This window comes from Betta splendens, chromosome 6 (assembly GCF_900634795.4).
Source record: "Betta splendens chromosome 6, fBetSpl5.4, whole genome shotgun sequence".
In the NCBI taxonomy this organism is placed as follows: domain Eukaryota; kingdom Metazoa; phylum Chordata; class Actinopteri; order Anabantiformes; family Osphronemidae; genus Betta; species Betta splendens.
Window position 1 is genome coordinate 19,158,844 of NC_040886.2, and position 21,616 is coordinate 19,180,459.

Genomic DNA, 21,616 nt, shown 5'->3' on the forward strand with positions numbered 1-21,616 from the left:
CATGGCCGACAGGGACAGGAACGGCATCTACTTGGCCGACAGGGACAGGAACGGGGACTGGAACGGCCGCAACATGGCCGACAGGAACGGCCGCAACATGGCCGACAGGAACGGCCGCAACATGGCCGACAGGAACAAGAACGACCCCTAACGGATCGACAGGAACTGGAACGGCGTCCCCTCCGGAGCTGGCATGACAGCTTACAGCTGCCGAGCTCGACGGGGGAGACGTCGGGCCTGATTGGGTGGAACTAACAGTTGTCAGACGGACGGTGCCCTCTGACTGAGACAAGGACTGAGCGTGACTCGACTGGACTGGAACATGGGCTAGACTCGGCTGGACCAGGGCGTGACTCGACTGAACTGGGACCTGGACTGGGCTCGACTGGACTGGGACCTGGACTGGGCTCGACTGGACTGGGACCTGGGCTGGGCTCGACTGGACTGAGACCTGGGCTGGGCTCGACTGGGCTGAGACCGGGGCTGGGCTCGACTGGGCTGAGACCGGGGCTGGGCTCGGCTGGACTGGAGGCTGAACAGGGCTCGGCTGGACTGGAGGCTGAACAGGGCTCGGCTGGACTGGAGGCTGAACAGGGCTCGGCTGGACTGGAGGCTGAACAGGGCTCGGCTGGACTGGGCAACACACGGCTGAACTGGGGACTGGGCAACACACGGCTGAACTGGGGACTGGGCAACACACGGCTGAACTGGGGACTGGGCAACACACGGCTGAACTGGGGACTGGGCAACACACGGCTGAACTGGGGACTGGGCAACACACGGCTGAACTGGGGACTGGGCAACACACGGCTGAACTGGGGACTGGGCAACACACGGCTGAGCTGGGGACTGGGCAACACACGGCTGAGCTGGAGACTGGGCAACACACGGCTGAGCTGGAGACTGGGCAACACACGGCTGAGCTGGGGACTGGGCAACACACGGCTGAGCTGGAGACTGGGCAACACACGACTGAGCTGGAGACTGGGCAACACACGACTGAGCTGGAGACTGGGCAACACACGACTGAGCTGGAGACTGGGCAAAACACGACTGAGCTGGAGACTGGGCAAAACACGACTGAGCTGGAGACTGGGCAAAACACGACTGAGCTGGAGACTGGGCAAAACACGACTGAGCTGGAGACTGGGCAAAACACGACTGAGCTGGAGACTGGGCAAAACACGACTGAGCTGGAGACTGGGCAAAACACGACTGAGCTGGAGACTGGGCAACACACGACTGAGCTGGAGACTGGGCAACACACGACTGAGCTGGAGACTGAACAGCGCGCGGCTGAACTGGAGACTGGGAACCGCGTGAGTGCAGGAAATCCTCCCAGCGGAACAACCATGGAGCTGGGCAGGTTGGTGCAGACACGACGGTCCGACGGGGCTGGGAGGAGGAAACCGAAACCATCGGCGGTGCGACCGGCGCTGGCGTGGTGCGGAGCGCGTCGCTTAACTCCTCGTACCTCGCGCACAGCCGCTCATAGAGGCGACGAACGCTGGGGCGCTCTAACGCGCTGTCATCGTCCTCCAGCGTCAATATCGCCACCTCAACGGCGCTACGCTGGTTCTCCGGGTTAATCGCCCGTCGGTAATCCTCCGCGAGGATCTTGAAATAATCACGTAGGTCGCTGGGTAGCTCGGCGCAGGTGAATTCCATGCTCCCTCGGGAGAAGAATATTCGCCGTACGAACACAAGGGAAAAAAAAAACAGTCACTGACCTGACCGGAGGCTAAGTGCTGGCTGGGTCCAAGTGTGGCCAGATTGTTCTGTCAGGCTTGGGGCAGGCGGCGGACCCACATGCACAGCACGGAGGCAGGATAGTGGTTAAACAGAGGTTTATTTCCCACGGCAGGGTCAGACGGTCCAGGTCATACACGAAAGGTTCACGGCAGAAATACAGGCAGGGATCAGGCAAAACTCACGGTCAGTTAGTTAGTCCAGGTTCGGTAACAGATGGCGGTTACAGAGGATCAGGCATAGGTGCACGAAACAAAGAACACGAACGAAACTCGAGGAGCACGAAACACGGGAAGCACGGAACTCTGAAGAAACACGCGACACTGATGAAACACGACAATCTGGCAACTGGAGTCTGTGAGAGGTGGAGGTTATATACTGATACTAATTACTGATTGGCAACAGGTGTGGGTAATGAGAACCGGAGAGTGACAGGAAGTTAACAAAATAAAACAGGATGTGCCAGATGACATGAATCATGACAAACAGGACATGGCGTGAAACATGACATTTCTAAGCAGATGCCATTACCAAGTTTATGTATCACTAGACCTTCATGAGGATCCAGTGGTTCTGGACAGCCAAGGTTAATTTTATCATAATTCCTTCCAGGGTTTTGGCATCTGGGGGAATTTATGACACCAGACTATGAATCATATGAGAAATAATTCTCCCCAAGAATGAGTACAGTAAAAATAACAGTCGATTAATGAGAGTTTTCTTCTTTACTGCTTCTAAATGGCAGAATGGACTTTCACACGGTAAACAGTGACGTGTTACAGCCCCACTGCAACACTCTAGTTCTGAACCACAAAGAGCAGAGCTGAGGCAAACTGTCTGAGGACAGAGCGTGTTAAACAGGATGACGACAACAGACAAGCTCACCCCAACCGCTCTGTACGTTATGAAGCATCAGCTGTAGTTAAACCAAGGAGGAACTGAGTGGTGAGCTGGGCCTCTGTGGCAGATGTAGCTCCTGTGAAAGCAGAACTTCAGTCACTTAGTCAGTGAAGCTCAAATCAAAAGAGAGATACGAACTGGGGCAGGACATCTGCACATCCAACACTGACAGGCTGGTTCAACCCCATGAACCAAGTGGATTTAACAACGTTTAATTAGACCAAACCATCAAACGGACAGATTCTGGTGCATCTCTGATTTCCTCCACGTGCTCTGATTACACCATGTGTGTTTGTCCAGGGGCACAGTAAACACAGAGTGCTGCACGTCTGCCCTGCTACAGTATCTCAACACGTTAGTATGATGCAATGGCAGCCGTGCGCCCCAGACAGGCAGAGTGGTGGAAATGTGCACCGTGTTAGAGGTTTAAAGTCTGACAGCAGCAGGAAGGAAAGACGCGTGGGATCTCTCAGTCAGATGCAGGAAATGCACCGGGGACATTCCCAGGCTGATGCTACCAGGCCACAGTCTAATACAGTAGTGCAGTAAAACATTTCCACTTTAATCTACACCCAGGCTTCTGATCCAGATCCAGTGAGTCCGTGGATCCAGGCTCCACACCAACCAGTCGCGTCCAGATCCAGTGAGTCCGTGGATCCAGGCTCCACACCAGCCAGTCGCGTCCAGATCCAGTGAGTCCGTGGATCCAGGCTCCAGGCTTTGCTGCCTTGTACCCAACAGCCATTTAGCCCTCGGTGCTGTTTATCTGTCTGTCGCCGTCCGTGCCCCTGTTGTCGGGGACAACGCGGATCCGGAATATCTGGGAGTACTACGCGCAGTCATGGAATACCTGGTATTAGGCGTTCTTTGGTCCAGGCCCGAGCAGTGACTCCGGAATGCCGGAGATCCCCGCTGTTCTGTTTTCTGCGGGATGTGAGCGTGTGATGGCTGCGGTCCAGTGAGCTGGGAGCACGTTGACTGGTCTCTGCCTGCTCGGTTTAGGAGCCTTGGCTGTTTTACTGGGATTACTGGAACCTATGGAGTGCACATGAACCTTGGTCGGATAGGGATTCTAGACGGGGTAAGTGGACTCGAGGAACTCGGCCTTGTTTGCGAGTTTTGGATTCAATTTGTGAAACGCGGGCTCGCCTGCTGCTATCCCTGGGTTAGCTCAGTAGGCTAGCTGCCGTCTTTGTCTGGAGAGACCGGGGAGCTAAGAGGCGTGGGTCCATCATCGGACACGTCCCCGTCTGACCTGTGGTTTTTGGTCGCCTGCAGAGACTGGTCGACCGCGTCCGCGCCGTTTAACCGATTTAAAGCCCGTTGGCCGACGCGCTTCGTCGGTTCTGTGGCGCTGATCTCGTGACGTGTAGTCGTGTTAGCCGTTACATGTCCGTTTAAACGGGCGCTGGTTCGTTCAGTGTGTTTTTAGGACGTTTCGGCGTATTTTAATATTCCCTGGCCGTTATTTCCATAAATCCTCGGGGTCTCTTGTGGTGTAATGTCTGGTATTGTGTAAAAAGCAGAAAAGGTACACAAACAACCACAAAAGAAGAATAGAACCCCTGTCCGATAATGGATGTATGCCGTTGACAGGAGGTTGGAGAGCGCCGCATCGTTAATTGTCCACACGACATGTAGGACGTCGGGTCAGCATCGGTAAAAGCCCCCTATGAGCCGCGGTACTGGGGCGTTTAGCTCGGTGTTGACGTCTGTAGCCTCTCCCCTAAATGTCACTGCGTCTGTCGTGGAGCTGATCGCTTTTTCTCCGTTTAACTGTGGGTTCTTCAAAATACTAGCAGGACGACTAAGCAGCGTAGCGTCCGATAATGGGTCTCGCTAGCCTTGTAGCGGGCCCCGCTGGGCCTCGGCGTAGCCACACAAGTTCCGCTCAGCAGTTACATTTTCCTCGTTGTTGATGTTTTGTTTCTTTGAAACAAATGTTGTGCGTGTAAAGTAACTGCTCGACTTTATTTGTGTGTGTTAGCTTGCGCTAAAGGGCAGCTAACGAGCTAGCCACAAGCAGCTAGCCTACCGTAGATTGTGCTAACGGTAGCTAGGCTAGTTAGCTTCGAGGAACCGGTGCGTTCAAGGCAGATTTCTGCTCCTGAGCGCTTAGTTAGTGTGTAACTCTCACTAGCAGCACTAGCACCTTCACTAATCTCACCTAAACAGGCGAAGGCCTGGTGGTCAGGATCCAGGCTAATGGCAATGCTATCTAATCACGTCCTGTAAGATAGGCTTCGAAGTTGCCTTTAATTTGTAATTGGTACCACAACGTTTGAAAGTGGAGAAAAGAAGATTCAGTTAATAAACCAATGCACTATAAATCTGACCTAATATAACGCTGCTGTGGTTGCATAACGCTCAATGAGGCACTGAAGGCCTCCAACGGTAGTAACTGGGACCAGAAGTTCCTTCATGAAGGTAAGTGATAGCCATCCAGCAGCTAACTGGTTGGACTGGGATGAAGACCACAGACCATTGTGTTCTCTTGACAGTAAACCTGGTGGTGATCCGGGAGCAGCTGTTTAGTGTGTCCTGCTCGCTGAGTAACCTGAAAACAAGCTGATCAGTGCCTGCCAAGGTGGACAGTTCCCAGACGGTGGCTGCCGGTGTCTGAGTCTGAGAGGAGCTCGGGTACCAGCAGGTAGATGAGGCGAAGCTGCTGAGGACAGGAGGAATTCCTTTGACAGTCATGTGAGCAGGCGACTGCTTGAGACAAGGGCACCTGTTGAGAAGTTGGTGAGAGAAAGGACACAAACTTCCAACTGTTGATATGGAAGAGTAGTGACTCTGCCGTATCAACACAATACACTACAGATGAGTAACTTTCTTGTGTCAGCGTGTGCACATGCTGCTGTGTTTTATCTGATCCATCTCTCTCAGCTGATCGTGATGTGGTGAGTCTATGCAGCACAGGGCTGATTCCGGTTTGGACACATTCATTTTGTTCATCTGTTCGTTGCATTTCCTCCTGGTTGTACATTAGTAGTCACAGCTCTTCCAAATAATATCAGACATGTGCTAGATTTAATTTAGTTTATTACAAATATTTTTCATGACTCTTCTTACTACTAACAGTAGTGAGGTGTGCCTTAGTTGAACTTAGCAGCACATTCTCATTAGATCAAGGTCTGTGCTCTACAATAGAAACATTGTTGGCCTTAATTAATGTATTTGTAAAAAGAAAAGAAAAAAGACTTAATTTTTGTAGACTCTCTGAAGCCTTGTTTTGGCAGGTGAGGGGGGATCATTCCTGGTAACCCTCAGCAACTATGTTGAGCAGAACCCAGACAGATCTGTTATGTTGGGTCTGGAGAAATCGCGTTGCTGGTTCAATGCACTGTCGCCTGTAGGAGCTGGGCTATCAGCGCTTAGTCCTTTGCTCATTCACACACTCAACAAACACGCAAATAAACAAATTGATATTCTAATGTTATAATTAAATGTTTAAATATCTTAATATTTGGGTCCAGCCCCACACTCATCTGTCAGCTCGGTACTGATCAATAGCGCCCCCTGTTGGTCACCGACGTGATTGTGTCATACGAGCAAACAAACAACTCTCATCAACCATGTTATAGTTTACACTTGGGCTTCAGTTTATATATTGTAAGTACCAATGTTATCGCACATCAGAGCAGTTCTACGTAACGTCTTGTGCTGTGATCACCAACCCAGTCTGCCCTGGGGGAGGACACCTTCAGGAGGGCCAAAAGGGCCAATCTGTCTGCTCATCTGGGGAGGCCAGCCAAAAGGCAGATGGATACCTATTTCACAGTTTAACAGTATTAATGCATATTGAGATGTTGCAGGCTGCCAGATAAATAAGTGTCAATGTGTCTGATCCCAGAGCAGTTTCTCCTGGAGTTGCTACAACGCAGATGCTTTGTAGATGCTGTGATGGATAAGGTGGAGCGTCCTAGTGTATGTGGCTACTGATACAGGTTCTAGTCACTCCTCATTATTCACGTTTACATTTTTTACTGCTCTATAAAACAATTCATTGAAAGCTCGAGAGTGATTGGCTTCGTATCTCTCCACAGCTTTAAACACATGTAATACACGTTTATTACCAGTGTTTTAGAAACTTGCCCTGCCTGCTTGAGCTGCTGAGGTACAGTGAACAAAGGGCTGCTGTGTTTGCAACAGTACAATCTTTACAGCTTTACTCCATTCAGGTTCACCAGTTCAGCCCTAATGACTCATTTGTCATATCACATATTTCCATCTGTGGTTAATACTACTTCTGTTTATTAATGAAATAATTTCTGAGTTATGCTTTTTTTCATTCTGTGTTGGAAGCTTTAGCATTTAGGATATAGCAGTATTTTGCACCTACATAACATGTCATGGTGCTAGGAAAGAGATGCGTGACCCAAGTGTGCGTGGATGTGAGGCCCGGCCGGTGTCCTTCCAGAGGGCCTCTGGGTGAGACACATAGACCATTTCTTATTTCTGACAACACTTACGCCAACTCTGGTATTTTCTTATTCCACACAAATTCAGTCTATGGGAAATAAATATAGAATAGAATGCCTTTATTAGTCCCACAGCAAGGAAAATATGGTAGAGTTTCTTTGCTGTTTAGTGGATAATGGTCATCTCTCATTGTGTTGCTACGACTGTTACCTGTACAGGTGTGCCTAATTTTAGAATCAGCTTTATTGCAAAGTTCATACAGGACAAGCCCGGAATTTGAGTTGGTCCAGCTCTGTCAGTTCGTACTCTCTACTTATTAATGTGTACTATGTGTAATGTGTAATTATTTACACTATATCACATTCACAGTTTTTGGACATTTATGGTTAGTGCACTGACTCATTGTTCTGTTTCCCCACAGTCTGGGGGAAGATGATGAATCTGTGTCTGGTGCTCCTGGTGGCTATAGCTCTGTGAAATCTGCCACAGGGGAGGAGCTTAAATAGTTTGTGTGTGGGGTCAGAAGTGATGCTTACTTTCTGAGCCTGGATCTGTACAGGTGTTGGATGGAAGGAAGCTCAGTCCCTATTGTTTCACACTCCTGTAAGCGTTGCTCTGTACATATTGGATTAGAGTTGTCACTGTTGACAAATGACATGAGTAGCTGAACAGGTCAACAGGCTGACCCAGCAGAGACGGGGCGACACCAAACACTGGCATGCAAAGGTTCTGTGCTTTGGTTGTGCCCCATGCCTTTTACTAAAGGTCTTGTGGTGCTTTTTTGCCTACTAAGGGTTGTTTCTGTGAAGTAGAAAGTAACAACATGATCACATGGACGTTTTCAGCGTGAAGCCACATTTGAACAGCACCGTTGTTGTTGGCTGTTTTTGTGGAAATGTGTATTGAACATTCACAAAACTAGGCTTCTGATCATTGTCATAGGCGCTAATCACGTTTCCAGTCTTGTGTGAGGACACGTGTACTTCTCACATTTGTGCTGAAACAGGATGCGGGTTTTTCCCACCACTGGCAGAATCAGTTGCATGAGACAATTCTGCAGGTGATTGTTTTGCGCCCACAACATGGAGGACGTCCCCTTTTGTTCAAAGCCTGAACAATGTGATTCATGTGCTCAGATGTTGAGGTTTAACTTTCACTTCCTCCAGTCCTCAAGTGTCATGTTGTAAACAAATAGCTGTAAGTGTTAATAAGGTGTTTGGAGATCATCCAGCTCTGAAAAAACAGTTATACCTTAATTAACGTTATGAGGTTAACTTGATGCTGAATCTGGTCTTAATCACCTTGTGTTTAAGTCTGTAAACATGGATGGTACTAATCAATGTTGGATCGTTCAATAATCTGCCTGCTGTCACTGAGCTACTGTTCGTATCCTGAGCGTGGCAGACATCATGAATGTGGTCCAGTGTATCCTTGGGTTCACAGACCACCTTGCTGTGGTTGAGATGCTGCAGCAGAAGTTCCAACAGCGAGTTAATGGGAGGAAACCACTTCATGTGGCTGTTCTTCAATTTTTTTAGTTGAGAGACTGATACGAACTGTGTATTCACTGGTTTGTGTGTGAAGTTGCAGTGTTGCTCAGGTGTCGGCCTCCATCAGACTGACACTGTAGTAGTGTAGCAGTAGTGTAGTTTGGCTGACAGGTCTTCCTCTAACTGACTCCCGTTTAGACAAGCAGCTAATCCTCTGCAGGCACATCAAGGAGTCGTTGTGGTCTTAGACCCAAAGTGTGGCTTTGAGAGCTCTGCCTCGTCACATTCGTCTAAACCATGGCCTGGTTTCCTTTTAATCGGTACAATACATGTAGCATTTATAGAGATTGGTCCTTTCTCCTCGACGAGTGCTTCAGCCGTTTTTGATCTTGTACTTGGTGCGTTGGCAGCCTCTATCAAAGTTAAACAGCAGTGAGTAAACATCCAAGCTGACACTTGGGTGGACTGGGCCTTTTAAAACCAAACCAAACTGACGCTGTGTCAGTGTCCTGAGTTAGTTTGTGCCATTGCTGAATGAAGTATATTGTCCCAGCATGCCTTTCCAGTTTCAGTCTACAGCAGAGGGCTGGTGGCATGTAACAACCAATCCGCTTTACTGGGGTCTTTCCATTAACCTTGAATTTCAACTCATGGCGGCAAACCGGTATGACATGGGCATTCTAAAACTGCCACAGCCTCTTCAAAGATGCATTGAATGAAATGGCGATTATGTAGGAGAATGAATAATATGCCTACCTTTTTAAAATGATGTAAATATCATACATAATGATTGTTTTTTTGTATTTCTAAACCTTAAGTTTGGGATTGCCCTCATAAGCAAATTTATTGGAAACTCTACCAAAGCAAATGGAATAAGATGAAGCAGCTCTATAATTGTGTTGTTCAGAGTCATAATTTTCCATTCAAGCCAGGAGCTCCTGATATTTGACACAACACACTAGCAGAACAGGGTAAACAGAACCTTTGTGTGTTTCAGTGGACTTATTATCTTGAGATTGTCAAAGTGCTGATTAGTCTGTGCAACTGTCATTCACAGTGAAGTTGTGTCATCTGCTGCAAAATTAAATAATGCTGGAGTCAACCACCGCCTTTTCTCAGTGTCAGTTTTCTCATGATGTTGGCTTTAAAATGATGGCATGACATTTAGAAGTGTTTGTTTTCAGGCCACTTACTGGCATTAAGTTACATTCAGTTACAGGAGTGGGACCTACAGACATGTTTATCATTCAGAACGTAGGTGGTTTAATGTTACTTTGACATCGGTTGTTTCCACTTTGTGGTTGTTTTGCAGTAAATACAGACACATCCTGTGAGTAGCTACCTAAAGAACTGACGTGTATACTGGGGCTTTATCTGTGTAGAGACTTTAAGGCACAATATAGTGAGAATCAATAAGTGAATCCAGATACCGTTTCCTGGGATTTTTTATTATTAGTTAGTTGCATAAACAAATGTACATTCTAATAATTGACCAGTTTTACCAAAAACCGGTTTACCAGAGGTGCATGCGGAGCCAGGGCAGCAGGACCTACTCAGCCAGAGCTGGCGTTGTCGCAGAACTATAGTCTCCCTGTAGCGAAGCAAAGCCTGGTGTAAATCATGGGCAGCCAGACAGCCTGTTAATATCTGGCCCTGTCTGGATGCGTGGTTTATAGCCCAGTCAGAAGATGCTCACTAGCGTTCAGACTCATCTGCATTGAGTTGTGGAGTGGTCCCAGCCAAGTTTCCATCAGAGCAGCCTGGATGATTTGTCTTGCTGTGGGTGAGGCCTGGCTGGATCGCCGGGCCGCAGTGTCTCAGGCTCATTTCCATATAAAGAGGCAGTTCTCCGGCCGGTGTTAGAGGCAGTTGAGCAGGAAGGCTGATCTGAGAACAGCTCGGCAGTCTGAATGCCACAAGCTAATCCACTCAGTCATTTTACCACAAGCAGCTTAGGAGGTAATGTGCAGGTCTGCACCCAGCAGCTCAGCACAGGAGAAGCAGCGGCCTGCACTACGTCTGTAGACCTGTGCTGTCGTTGTCTGGTCATCAGCATTGGAGCTGTCTGTCATAGAATGTCGCCCTACAATAATAATCTAAACGTTCCAATTTTTTGTGTTGTCATCTGTTGTTTTCTCTACTGAATGGGTGAATAGGCATCAACATGCCTTTCTGTGCTCCCAGTGGTCTGCAGACGTCTAAGCAACAGAGGATTAGTGTTTCACCTCCTGTCTGACCATCTGCTCCTCAGCTGCTCAGGTGCAGTTGAAGGAGACTCCAGTGCCTGATTGGTAGCATGTTATGTACTTATATTAACAACGGGTTTACAAGGATGTTGATCTCGATGAGGAGCAGGAAGTACGAACAACCCAACTCATACTGTGCCTTTATTTGAGCTTTGTCGTCCTACACTTTACTGCAGAGTAAAGGATAAAATGGGAGCCTCCATCTTGGCTAAATTCCACCCCTGCAGACATGGAACAGATCCCCAGCTCGCTGATGGGCCTGAATGCGTCATTAGAGTCACTTCATTTTAGAAAAAGAGCTGTTGTCTCTGTAAGTGTCCCCTTAGAAGTACAACCAGCTTCTAAAAACAAATAATCAATGAAGCAAAACAAAATATAAATAGGCCCAAAAAAATAAAGATACACCTTTTGTAACCAATTAACACATTACTAAGTAAATAATTGCAGTATTGTTGTTAATGGTTAAATTAATAGGAATCCTACTAAGAATGTTAAGGTGTGTGCGTACATAAATACATTCATATACATGAATGCGCGAGTCACCCACATAGAACCTCCCAGGCAGAACCACAGCACCCGCAGAGACAACACCTAAGGTCAGAACGGACCACTGTTGGGTCAACGCCGTCCACCCCAGGAGAACTAGAGGCAAACACTCCGCCCAGTGGTAGGGTCAGCCCACAGAATGGAGCCGAGGACCCACAGCCCGTAGGGAGCTCACCAGGAGAACGAATAGACCACCCAGGCAGCAGATCCTCCCCCCACCCCCTCATACACCAACCACACCGCACACACTCCCACAAGCATCTACTCAGTCATATGTGAACCCACGCACTCTGACATATATGCTCACACGCACACCATTCACTTGTTCTCATCCATGGGGGGGTTGGCATTTGGCCTCCCTCCCCAACTAGGGAGAGGAACCCCGCGGCCCAGCTTGAACGTGAGTGTGTGGAACTACAGTGCATTAAAAGTCCAGGAGCACGACCGCTGGCTGACAGTGAACACATGCTGTATTTTTTGTGGCTGTAGTACAATGGTTTAAGCTCACTTGATATGTTTATTCAAGGACTCTTGACACGTTTATGTCAATCAAGAAAACTCAACTTTTACTCATGATTAATGTTTAAACCTGTTATTTAAAGCAACATTGTGTGATGAGCACAAAATCAAAGGCACTTTCCTCAGATGGGAAGCATTATGTAGATGTGTCTGTTCGTGCTGTTTCCAGTCCATTGTGCGTGTTTCCCTTACTCCTGTGTCGTCAGAGGTCGGGGGTCACCCCGCGCTGTGCATATGCTAATTGACCTGAGCAGGGATGCGTGTGTCTGTCTGTACGGCCTTTACATCGTCAGCGCCAGCCTGTGTTTACCCAGAAACACGCTTCAAAGCCGATTAGTCTGAAGCATAAAGGATGTTTTCCCATTTTGGAATGACAGGAGCCCAGAGCTGAGAAGCTTTCTGCTGCTCGTCTACACAAACACACATTAGAATAGCTACTATTGCTGCTTTGCATCCTTTCTTTGGACAGTGTGAACATGAAATTCTTGCATATTTCTCCTTGTTTTATAGGAGTTGATCTTAAACCTGATAGAGGAAGCTGCAGCTTCATGAAACCTGGCTGTGGTTGTTGTTCATGTTCCCGTTTCTCTTCCTTTTCGTGATGTTTAATTCCAGCCAAGTGCAGCTTCTTGTGATTGGTTCCGACCTGAGCTGTGATGAACATCAGAGACCAGTATCCAACCTGTCATTGGCTGACAGTTGATTCTGTCTTTTTCTGTGTGCAGGACACGATGTGGGGAGCAGGCAGGAGGCGCGGGGTCCAGCCTTGAGGAGGCGTCCTGCGGCTGGGAGGAGCGCGGCCCTCCTGTGGCCCTCCTGCGTCGCTCCGGGGCGCTCCCACTAAGATGTCCCTCAGCAGCGGCCCTGCAGGCGGGAAAGGTGTGGACTCTAACGCGGTGGACACATACGACAGTGGCGATGAGTGGGATATCGGTGTTGGCAATTTGATCATTGACTTGGAGGCCGACTTGGAGAAGGACAAACTAGAGATGTCAAGCAGTAAAGAGGGAGGCGGCATGGCTGCCCCTCCCAGCGCCACGGCTGCTTTACCGGAAAATATTAAGTTTGTTAGTCCAGTAGCTGCCGTGCAGAGCAAAGAAAGCAAATCCAAATCCAAACGTAGTAAAAACTCTAAGGACAGTGTAAAGGGCCCAGCTTTGGACGGAGCCAAAAAGGAGGTTCAGGGTCGGGCTCCTGGGGAACCGCCGCCCCACAACCCTAACTCAACCCCTTCAAAAGGAAGTGACAAGTCAAGTAAACCCTCCCGTAGCATCCCTGCTGTGAAAAAGGACAAGGATGGGGTGTCTGGGAAAACCAAGAAAGATAAAATGGAGGTTGGGGCCGGAGGAATAGGGAACACTGAGAAAGAACCCGCGGCCCCTCGGGGTGGAACATTTGACGGGCAACAAAATCCTGATTTGACTGCAGCCGAGCATCTTGGGAATTTGACATTGGACTCAACAGGGATTGGCCAGCCTGTTGCTATGACGATAGAGCAGGACGACGTGGATGGCAGTGACTCACGGAACCTGAAGAAAGTTGTCGGTGGGGAGAAGGTAAGAGGAAGCAGGTGGGCGTCCCACCGCTGCGTGCTACATGTTTAATTAAGTGAACACAGACTCAGTGACAACAAAATGGCAATAACTTTGGTTCTTCACTTAAATATAAAGCTTTGAGCTTTGCTCCAGCTCTAAATTAGATCACACTGATTAAAGGTAAATATTATTTCATTGCTATTTCTCTTGTATCTTCATTCAGTATAAAATGAATATTATTGGTTCGTACATAATAAATGGAGGCTTTGGTTGTTGGTCCAAACATTAAAGCTTCCATCTGTCACTTTCCTTTGTGGTTTATGTGCAGACCTGGTTTTGGTAGTTTCATGTGTCTTTTTCTTACTTTGAGTGTAGTTTGTATTATTTTATTCCACCACAGTCCCGCTTTTCCTCTAGCCTGGATGGTATGAAGGCATGAGCAGCTCTGGTCCAGGCCGCGTCTCCACCTGCGGCACAGCAAACAGCTCCTCCTCTCTGGGGGTTGTTGCATGCTAGCAGGTCAGCAGACTACTCTGCATTCTGGAGTCGGCTGCTGGGAAAAGTGCTTTAGCTGAAAAGCAAATTGAAGTAAAGCCCTCGGAGAAGCTAATGAGCCCCCTGACTGCTTAACTCTGCAGCCATCGTCCTAGAAACATAGTGAGCAGAACAGGTCAACCTGAACATGGCTGAACCCTGGGACAGCTCGCCCTGCTCACTTTCTCCCATTGATGTTTTGGACGGTGCTTAGCTTCAGCTACAGTCGCCTGTATAACAGTTGTGCCTTGTTTTCACCCAGCCCCCTTACGCTGTCATGGTGGGCGTCCTCCAAAGAGCCCCCCCCCCTCAGGCATTCCACTGTCCTCCTGACTAGTCCCAGCCTTTGGGTCCTGGCAGGATGGACTGTACATATTGCTTGCATCGGGTCCTTGGAGACAGACTCTAGGTCTTTGAGGACTGTTTCAGGGGGTTGTGACAGATTTCAGCCTGGCTTCAATGCGACCTCTCAAGTTCAACGTATATTTAACATGGACTCACCCAAAGCAAACAGGACGAGGCCCAAATTGTTTCAGACGCAGCTGTAGGATCTGTGGACCGACAGATTGCTGTGGAGTCTGCAGCATACGAGTCTGCAGAGCTGCTCAAATCTGCAACTGAGCGACCTTGGAAGGAATGTGGCCTGTTGCTGAGACTGAATGAGGCAGGCCACGGTGTTTCCCAGTCCTGGAGGTGAAAGTTGTCAGCCAATGGCAGGAGATCGAGCATCCCCGCCCCCCCATTTAGTCAGAGCAGCGAGAGATTTCGGGGATTTCCAGCATTCCACGCAGCCATGTTGTTGTTCTTAGCAGCTTGATGACGGGTTCTTCATTTAGCCTGTCGGTGAACCCTGCGGCGTGAAGCGTGTCAGTCTGTAGAACGAGGTCAAACAGGTCAACGACGGCACAGTGGACCTGCAACATGGGTCCACACCGCCGTACGTACAGTGTAGGGATGAGCCTCCAGCAACCACAAGCCCAAGTTTTGTGGAGGCAGCATGAGACCACTTTTCCAGCTCAGACTGTTGATCTCCCCATTCCTTCTTACCACCTAGAGACGTGCTTGACCAGCTGCTGAGCCTTCCAGGCTCTTCCACCCACCCCCATCCGCTTGTCTTAGTTGGGAGGATGTTGAGGAACTCAGAAACACAAGCTTTCTCACTTGCGGTTCTCCATCAAACTGTGTGTTTTATTCTACTTGGTGCTGCACACGTAACGACCTTCCCGGCACCCCCTGACTGGGCCTAATGCCAGCTGCTTCCCTCCTGTTTGCTAAGAGTTAACTCACCTGTGCTCACACAGGAAGCTGGTGTCGTCCACTGACAGTGGATCCTTGTGATGTCACAGCTTGTGTTCACCACTTTGTGGCATGTGTGTAACTGTAATGTCTCTTGTTGAAGTCCAGGATACTCAAACATATTATACAGAGAAGTCCAGGGTTAGGTCAGAATAAGGACACATGCCTGATGGAAAAGGTAACGAACAAACAAGAACTTCTGTCAATGTCCAACAAAGCTGTTAAAAAAAACACCTTTTGAAATATGCAGGCTCCAGATGGACGGCTGGTGTCATTTCTACGTCCTGGATTGTGAGCTAAGTCCAGTGGTGTAGCTCAGCATGTTTATTCCTTTCAGCTGCCCGTCACCGATCCTCTCTGTGTCCTCCAGATGGAGTCCCCGGTCTCCACCCCAGCTCCTCCTCTCCACCTCCTCTCCAACAGCGACATCTCGTCTCCGTGTGAGCAGATCATGGTGCGCACGCGTTCTGTAGCAGTCAACACGGCGGATGCTTCGCTGGCAACCGAGCCCGAGTGCCTGGGACCCTGCGAGCCGGGTACCAGCGTCAACCTGGAGGGCATCGTGTGGCAGGAGACCGAGGACGGTGAGATCAACACAACCAGTAAAACGCATCATGAAGCCTCCTTGACATGAACCATGTTCTTGTTAGCTTCATGTAAGACGATGACAGTTATGCTAAAGCTAATACATAGCAGTGGAACCAGCTGCTTTTTTATCAGATGTCAGCAGCTCATCTAAACACCAGCATCATCTTATTCCAGGAGCAGCGTAGTAATGCTTTTAAACATGTGAGCCCAGCGTTGGCTCAAGTGCAGGCTCGGCTGGGGAAGGCTGCCAGCCACAAACCTACATACTAAACCCAGGCACGCCACTAAAGTCCAGAGAGAACGGCCAGTGGTTCAAAACATGTCCCCCCAGAGGTTCCCTGTCACTGCTCTAAGTAAGGAAATGGACAGATGTCTGCATTCGTGCACACAGATCCTCTAACAATGTCTAGAAAACACGTCAACCGTTCCACTAAAATATAGAATTCACTTTACAGATAGAAAGAAGACACGTCTGTTTCCTGGTGCAGGGTTTCTGTTTCTGAGCTGTGCAGTAAACTGTGTCTGCCTGTCATAGGCATGCTGGTCGTCAACGTCACCTGGAGGAACAAGACGTATGTAGGAACGTTGCTGGACTGCACGAGACATGACTGGGCGCCACCAAGGTACAGAAACACAAACAACTACATGGTACGCATGAAACAATGAGCGTCTGGGGAAAGTGCTTTTTCACACTGACGCTGCTACCAGCTAACGGCTACAGGTGTTCCCAACAGCCGGTGCCTCGGTAGAACGGCTTCAGCGACATCTGCTTGTTAAAATTTCTGCCTCATTACATTCAAAGCTCTGGGTGCTGTCAGCGATGCTGGTGGTAATGTGGCTCCGGCTGCTCCACTCAATACACAGTTAAAGCCAAATGTCCTATTTGGTGTTCAGTCTCCCTGTCTCTTCTCAGGTTCTGCGAGTCTCCAACCAGCGACGTAGAGATGAGAAGCGGTCGTGGTCGAGGGAAGAGAATGCGTCCAAGCGGCAACACGCCCATCAACGACAACAGCAATTCCTCTGACAACAAAGGCAGCGGCAGCAGCAAGACACGGGGAGCTGCTGCCAACAGTAAAGGCCGGCGAGGCAGCCAGACGGCCGGCGGCGTGGAGGACGTGAAGGCCAGCCCGTCCTCCGCCAAGAGGAAGACCAAGCCAGCCTCGGACATGGAGCCCACCTCCAGCTCTGAGGACACCAAGGCTTCCAAACGCATGAGAACCAACTCCACGGGCACTGCCACCCCCCTGCCCGGGGGTAAACCCGAGCCTCTGCCCCCACCACAGGTGGACCGGACCTGCCCCTCACCCATACTCATCGACTGTCCCCACCCCAACTGCAACAAGAAGTACAAGCACATCAACGGCCTGAAGTATCACCAGGCTCACGCCCACAATGACGAGGACGTGCGACTGGACCAGGATGGAGACAGTGAATACGGGGACGACCCCACCTCACTTCCTGACCCCACATCCTGCAACGGTGCCGCCATCTCCCCCGCCCGCTCCACCACACCTAAAGGACGGGGCTTTGATGCGCCCTCTCCTTCATCAGGGAGGCTGACCTCCAAGGGGAGGAAGAAGGGTGGGGATGCTGAGCCCGAGGTGACGGACGGTGGGGAGGAGGGGGGGTTGACTGATGATGCCAGCAACGATGGGTTGGATGACAGGAAGGCCAAGAAGACAGCGGCAGGGGGAAAATCTGATAAAGTGACTCAGAAGAGCTTAAAGCCAACCCGTCCTGGGCCCCCGTCTGCTCCAGGAGCCCCCTCACCATACGCCCCCATGCAAGCCTCCTCGCCTGCTTTGGGCTCAGTGGTACAGTCTGTACCTAAGAGCCCCCAGCTGAAGGGCATCCAACCCAAACCGCCCCCCCCAGCTGATCCAGCCTCCAGCCCTGTGGTCACCAAGGATAAGAAAAAGAAAGACAAGAAGAGGAGGGAGGGAGGGAGAGAGGGGGACAGCCCAAAGGCCATGGGTAAGGGGGGGAGACCAGAGGAGGCCACGTATACTGAGGTGTCAGACGCTTTGCTCAATGGGTCCACGGAAGCCCAACAGAGCCGGCTGGCCAGCATTAAGGCGGAGGCCGACAAGGTTTACAGCTTCTCAGACAACGCCCCCAGCCCGTCCATCGGCGTGGCCAGCAGGATGGAGGCCGGCCTCGCGCCCCCCCTCCACCTCAACCAGAACGGAGCAGACAATGCCTCCGTCAAAACCAGCAGCCCGGCCTACTCTGACATATCTGACGCAGGGGAGGACGGCGAGGGGAGGGAGGCGGCGAAGGTCAAAGCTGAGCCTGACCAGGGCCCTCGTGAAGCTGCCAAGAAGACGTTGTTTCCTCCACAGGCTCCGAGTAAGGAGTCGCCCTACTACCCCATCTACGACGCCTACTACTCCCCCAGTTACCCCAACCCCAGCCCAGGGACTGTGCCAACAGCCCCTCCTCATGTGGAGGCTGCTCAGGGGAAGGTTAAGAAGGAGGAGGAGCCGGAGGTACTGGAAGAAGGCAAAGTGAAGGTGGAGCCTCAGGAGGAGAGGAAGGTGGAGCCAGGGCCTCCGCAGCCATCGGTCATCCAGCAACGCTCCAATATGTACACCCAGCCTCTGTACTACAGCCAGTACTACGTCCCCCCGTACCCGTACCCGGCCGACCAGGCGTACCACGCCCACCTGCTGGCCTCTAATCCTGCCTTACGGCAGCAGTACGAGGACAGGCAGCGGCAGGCTGATAAGAAGGCCGAGGCCAAGGAGCGAGACATGGGAGGGAAGGAGGAGTGGAAACAGAAAGCCTCTGTCCCCCCCAACCTGTCCAGAGCTCCCAGCCTCACAGACCTGCCCACCAAAGGAGGGCTGAACGCTGCCAAGGCCAAGGAGCCGCTGCCAGCATCGGAGCAGACCAAGTCAGTCATCATGGCCAAGGGGGAGGACCCCAAGGCTGCAAACACTCAACCTGAGGGTCTGAAGATGAAGCTGAGTGAAGCAGGACATCACGTGAAGGAGGAGGCCAAAGCGATGGAGCCCGGCCGGCCAGCCGGTTTGGAGCCCGCCGTGTGGTACAGACAGGTACGTTCAGACAGTCCTGGCAGCGTGTTTTCCATCATCATCTTATTAATGATGTCAAACATATAAATGAGCGCACAAATTCACAAAAATGTCACAAATAATTTAATCACATTTTTAGAAGAGGAAGTGCTTAAACCAATAACTACAAACGTTTAAATAAGTCTCTTATTGTTAGAGCTGTGGGAAGAAGAACAGCATCAGTCCGAAATGACTGCATTTGTGTTGCTGCTGCAGGAGGACTCGCGCTCGTGGCCATACGTGTACCCCAGCAAGTACTCAGAACCGGCCAAACTGCAGGAGGACGACAGGTGGAAGGACGACAGGGAGCGAGACAGAGACCGAAAAGGGAAAGAGGAGAGATTGCGGCCTAAAGACGGCCTCCAGAGAGACGAGGTGAAGGAGGGGGCGGAGGGCAGGACGCAGCCTTCAGAGGAGCACCGAGGGCCAGTGAAGGAGGCGCGGCCGACCCACATGCAGTTCTCCTCTCCCCTGGCCCAGCACCAGGGCTACATGCCCTACATGCACGGGCCCTACGGCTACAGCCCTGGCTACGAAGCCAGCCACCCCGGCTACAGGGGCATGCCGTCGGTCATGATGCAGAACTACCCTGGTAAGGAGCGCAGGCCTCAGTGTCTGAGCTTGTGTGGCAGCGGTTCCGAGTCCACCGGAGGCTCAGCGTTAAGACCTTCCTGTCATACTTTGCCTGTACATTTATGATCCCACCTGCTCACTGCCCCTCTGTAGCTTTTGGTTTTTGTGTAGGAATCATGGTCATCTAAGTATATGGTTCTGCTTGCTCTCCAGGGTCGTACCTTTCCGCCAGTTACCCCTTCACCTATGGAGGGAAGGTGGCGTCGGGGGAGGAGGGCGAGAAGGCCTCCAGGTCCAGTCCCACGGTGAAGCCTCCCAGCGAGGCCAAAGCTCTGGACCTGCTTCAGCAGCACGCCAGCCAGTACAAGAGCAAGTCCCCGTCCATGCAGGACAGCAAGACGCCACACGAGCGGGAGCGAGACCGGGAACGGGAGAGGGAGGGCGACCGGCCGCGATCCTCCCCCTCCCAGCGCATCCTGCCCTCCCACCATCACCTGGGCCCGTACCCGCTGCTGTCGGGACAGTACGACCTGTCCTACGCCTCAGGTGAGACAGGAACACACACACTGTCCACACGTCTCTATAGGAACGCGCCTAAACGCTGCTGATGCCTTGTCTTGGTCCCAGGCCTCTCTTCATCAGCCATCGTTGCCAGCCAACATGCGTCCGCCCCGTCCATGTACCCCCCCCCACGGAGGTGAGACCGGTAAGTGTTTGTTACATGTGATTCGTCATCATGTGCAGCATCAGCTCAGGTGCTGACTCGGTTTAAGTCCAGACCTGGTCCTGCTTTAACCACAAAGAGTGGTGAGTAGTGTGAGTTTATTACTTGAATCAGATGATTGAAACACATCAAATACTCAACGCGATACTTGCTGTCCTGAAACTGTCCCTGGGGCTGGAATGGGGTGCTGTAGGGGTCAGGCCATGTGCTCCAGACAGACGCATTCAGGTGTAAAGCCCTAAGGTTGTGTATATGCCACTACCCGGCTCTGTCTGCAGCACCACCTAGTGTTTAGCCACCTGTTGCATAGGTGCTCGGCTCAGCTCACTTTGGTTTCACTTTGGCCACTCTGAATCTCCAAGCAAATATTGGCCTGCACAGTAACGGAGTGAATCACATCACCATGATCCAGGAATTAATATATGTCCTGAGCAGAAATGACAGTGACCGTGAATGGTTCATTGTTTTATATTATTTAATGTTGTAAATTGTGACGTCATATACATAATGTGAATGTGTAAAAGGTAGCTGCCCTCTCACCTGTCTGCAGGCACACCTGACTGGCCGACCTCTGCCCAGCCTGGAGTCATGTGACTGGATCACCTGACGTTTCTGTTTCATCATCAGTCCAGTGGCGTTTGAACGTTTGATTTCCCCGCCTGGGGCTCCAGCTGGCTGTCCTGCTGGACCGGGCTGACTGTCCTGCTGGGTCCAGACAGCACCACCAGTTCTCTGGGAGGAGGCAGCAGACTCAGGACACAAATCACGCTGAGATGCTGCTGTTGTTGTCTTTAAGGGGGGACGATTCAAATGGAGGGGACAGTCACAGCAGAGCCTTCATTTCTGTGGCGTTTCACAGCCTGTCTCACATTTCACCGGTTTTATATTTTCCATTTCACCAATGTCTTCTAACCCTCAGTCGTTGTGTGTGTAACCTCTGACCCCTCTGAACCAGAATCAGCTGTCTGGAGCTTAACTGAAAATATAAATGCTGTGGGCGGAGGAGGATGGACCAGTAGGAGGGCAGAGTGTGAATTGAAGCTGCAATGGACTGACAGGAAGTGGGCAGCTCCTTCCCCTCATCCTCCTCCTCCTCCTCAGAGTGTAGCTGTACTGTACTGTGTATGTGTGTGTGCGCGTGTGTGTAAATACTGTACAGAGGAATTATTTTAAAGAGCCTGTTGGATGCTGTTGAATTTCCTACTCTTTTTTTGTCTAGTAGCCTCTGCTTCTGTTTTTCTACTGTTGTTGATCTGATATTAAACCTGTAGCTGGTGGAACGACCTTCGTGTCTCATTTTCTCCACAAAGAGCAAAAGGATCCAGCGCGGCCACATGGGGGCGCTGCTGGTCACGGTTGAAAAACAAGCTTGCAAAGCCCCGCGAGGCAACATCCACGTTTTTGCTGCGCTCCC

At 50.7% G+C, this 21,616-nt stretch overlaps 1 protein-coding gene across 4 annotated transcripts; it reads left to right on the plus strand.

Annotated features, from left to right (window-relative positions):
* Positions 1-3,353: 3,353 nt before the first annotated feature.
* Positions 3,354-21,485, plus strand: znf609a (zinc finger protein 609a). Of its 4 annotated transcripts, XM_029152455.3 has the most exons (11): positions 3,354-3,730; positions 5,025-5,076; positions 5,151-5,394; positions 12,601-13,431; positions 15,611-15,824; positions 16,364-16,451; positions 16,742-18,887; positions 19,122-19,497; positions 19,692-20,024; positions 20,106-20,184; positions 20,753-21,485. In XM_029152455.3, the coding sequence occupies exons 4-10, from the start codon at positions 12,721-12,723 to the stop codon at positions 20,177-20,179; spliced, it is 3,942 nt and encodes a 1,313-aa protein (XP_029008288.1). In that variant the 5' UTR covers positions 3,354-3,730; positions 5,025-5,076; positions 5,151-5,394; positions 12,601-12,720; the 3' UTR covers positions 20,180-20,184; positions 20,753-21,485. The 4 variants fall into 4 exon arrangements, with proteins under 4 accessions (XP_029008288.1, XP_029008286.1, XP_029008289.1 ...); XM_029152453.3 differs by having other exon boundaries at positions 3,354-5,076; positions 5,151-5,299; XM_029152456.3 differs by lacking the exon at positions 5,025-5,076.
* The last annotated feature ends 131 nt before the right edge of the window (positions 21,486-21,616 follow it).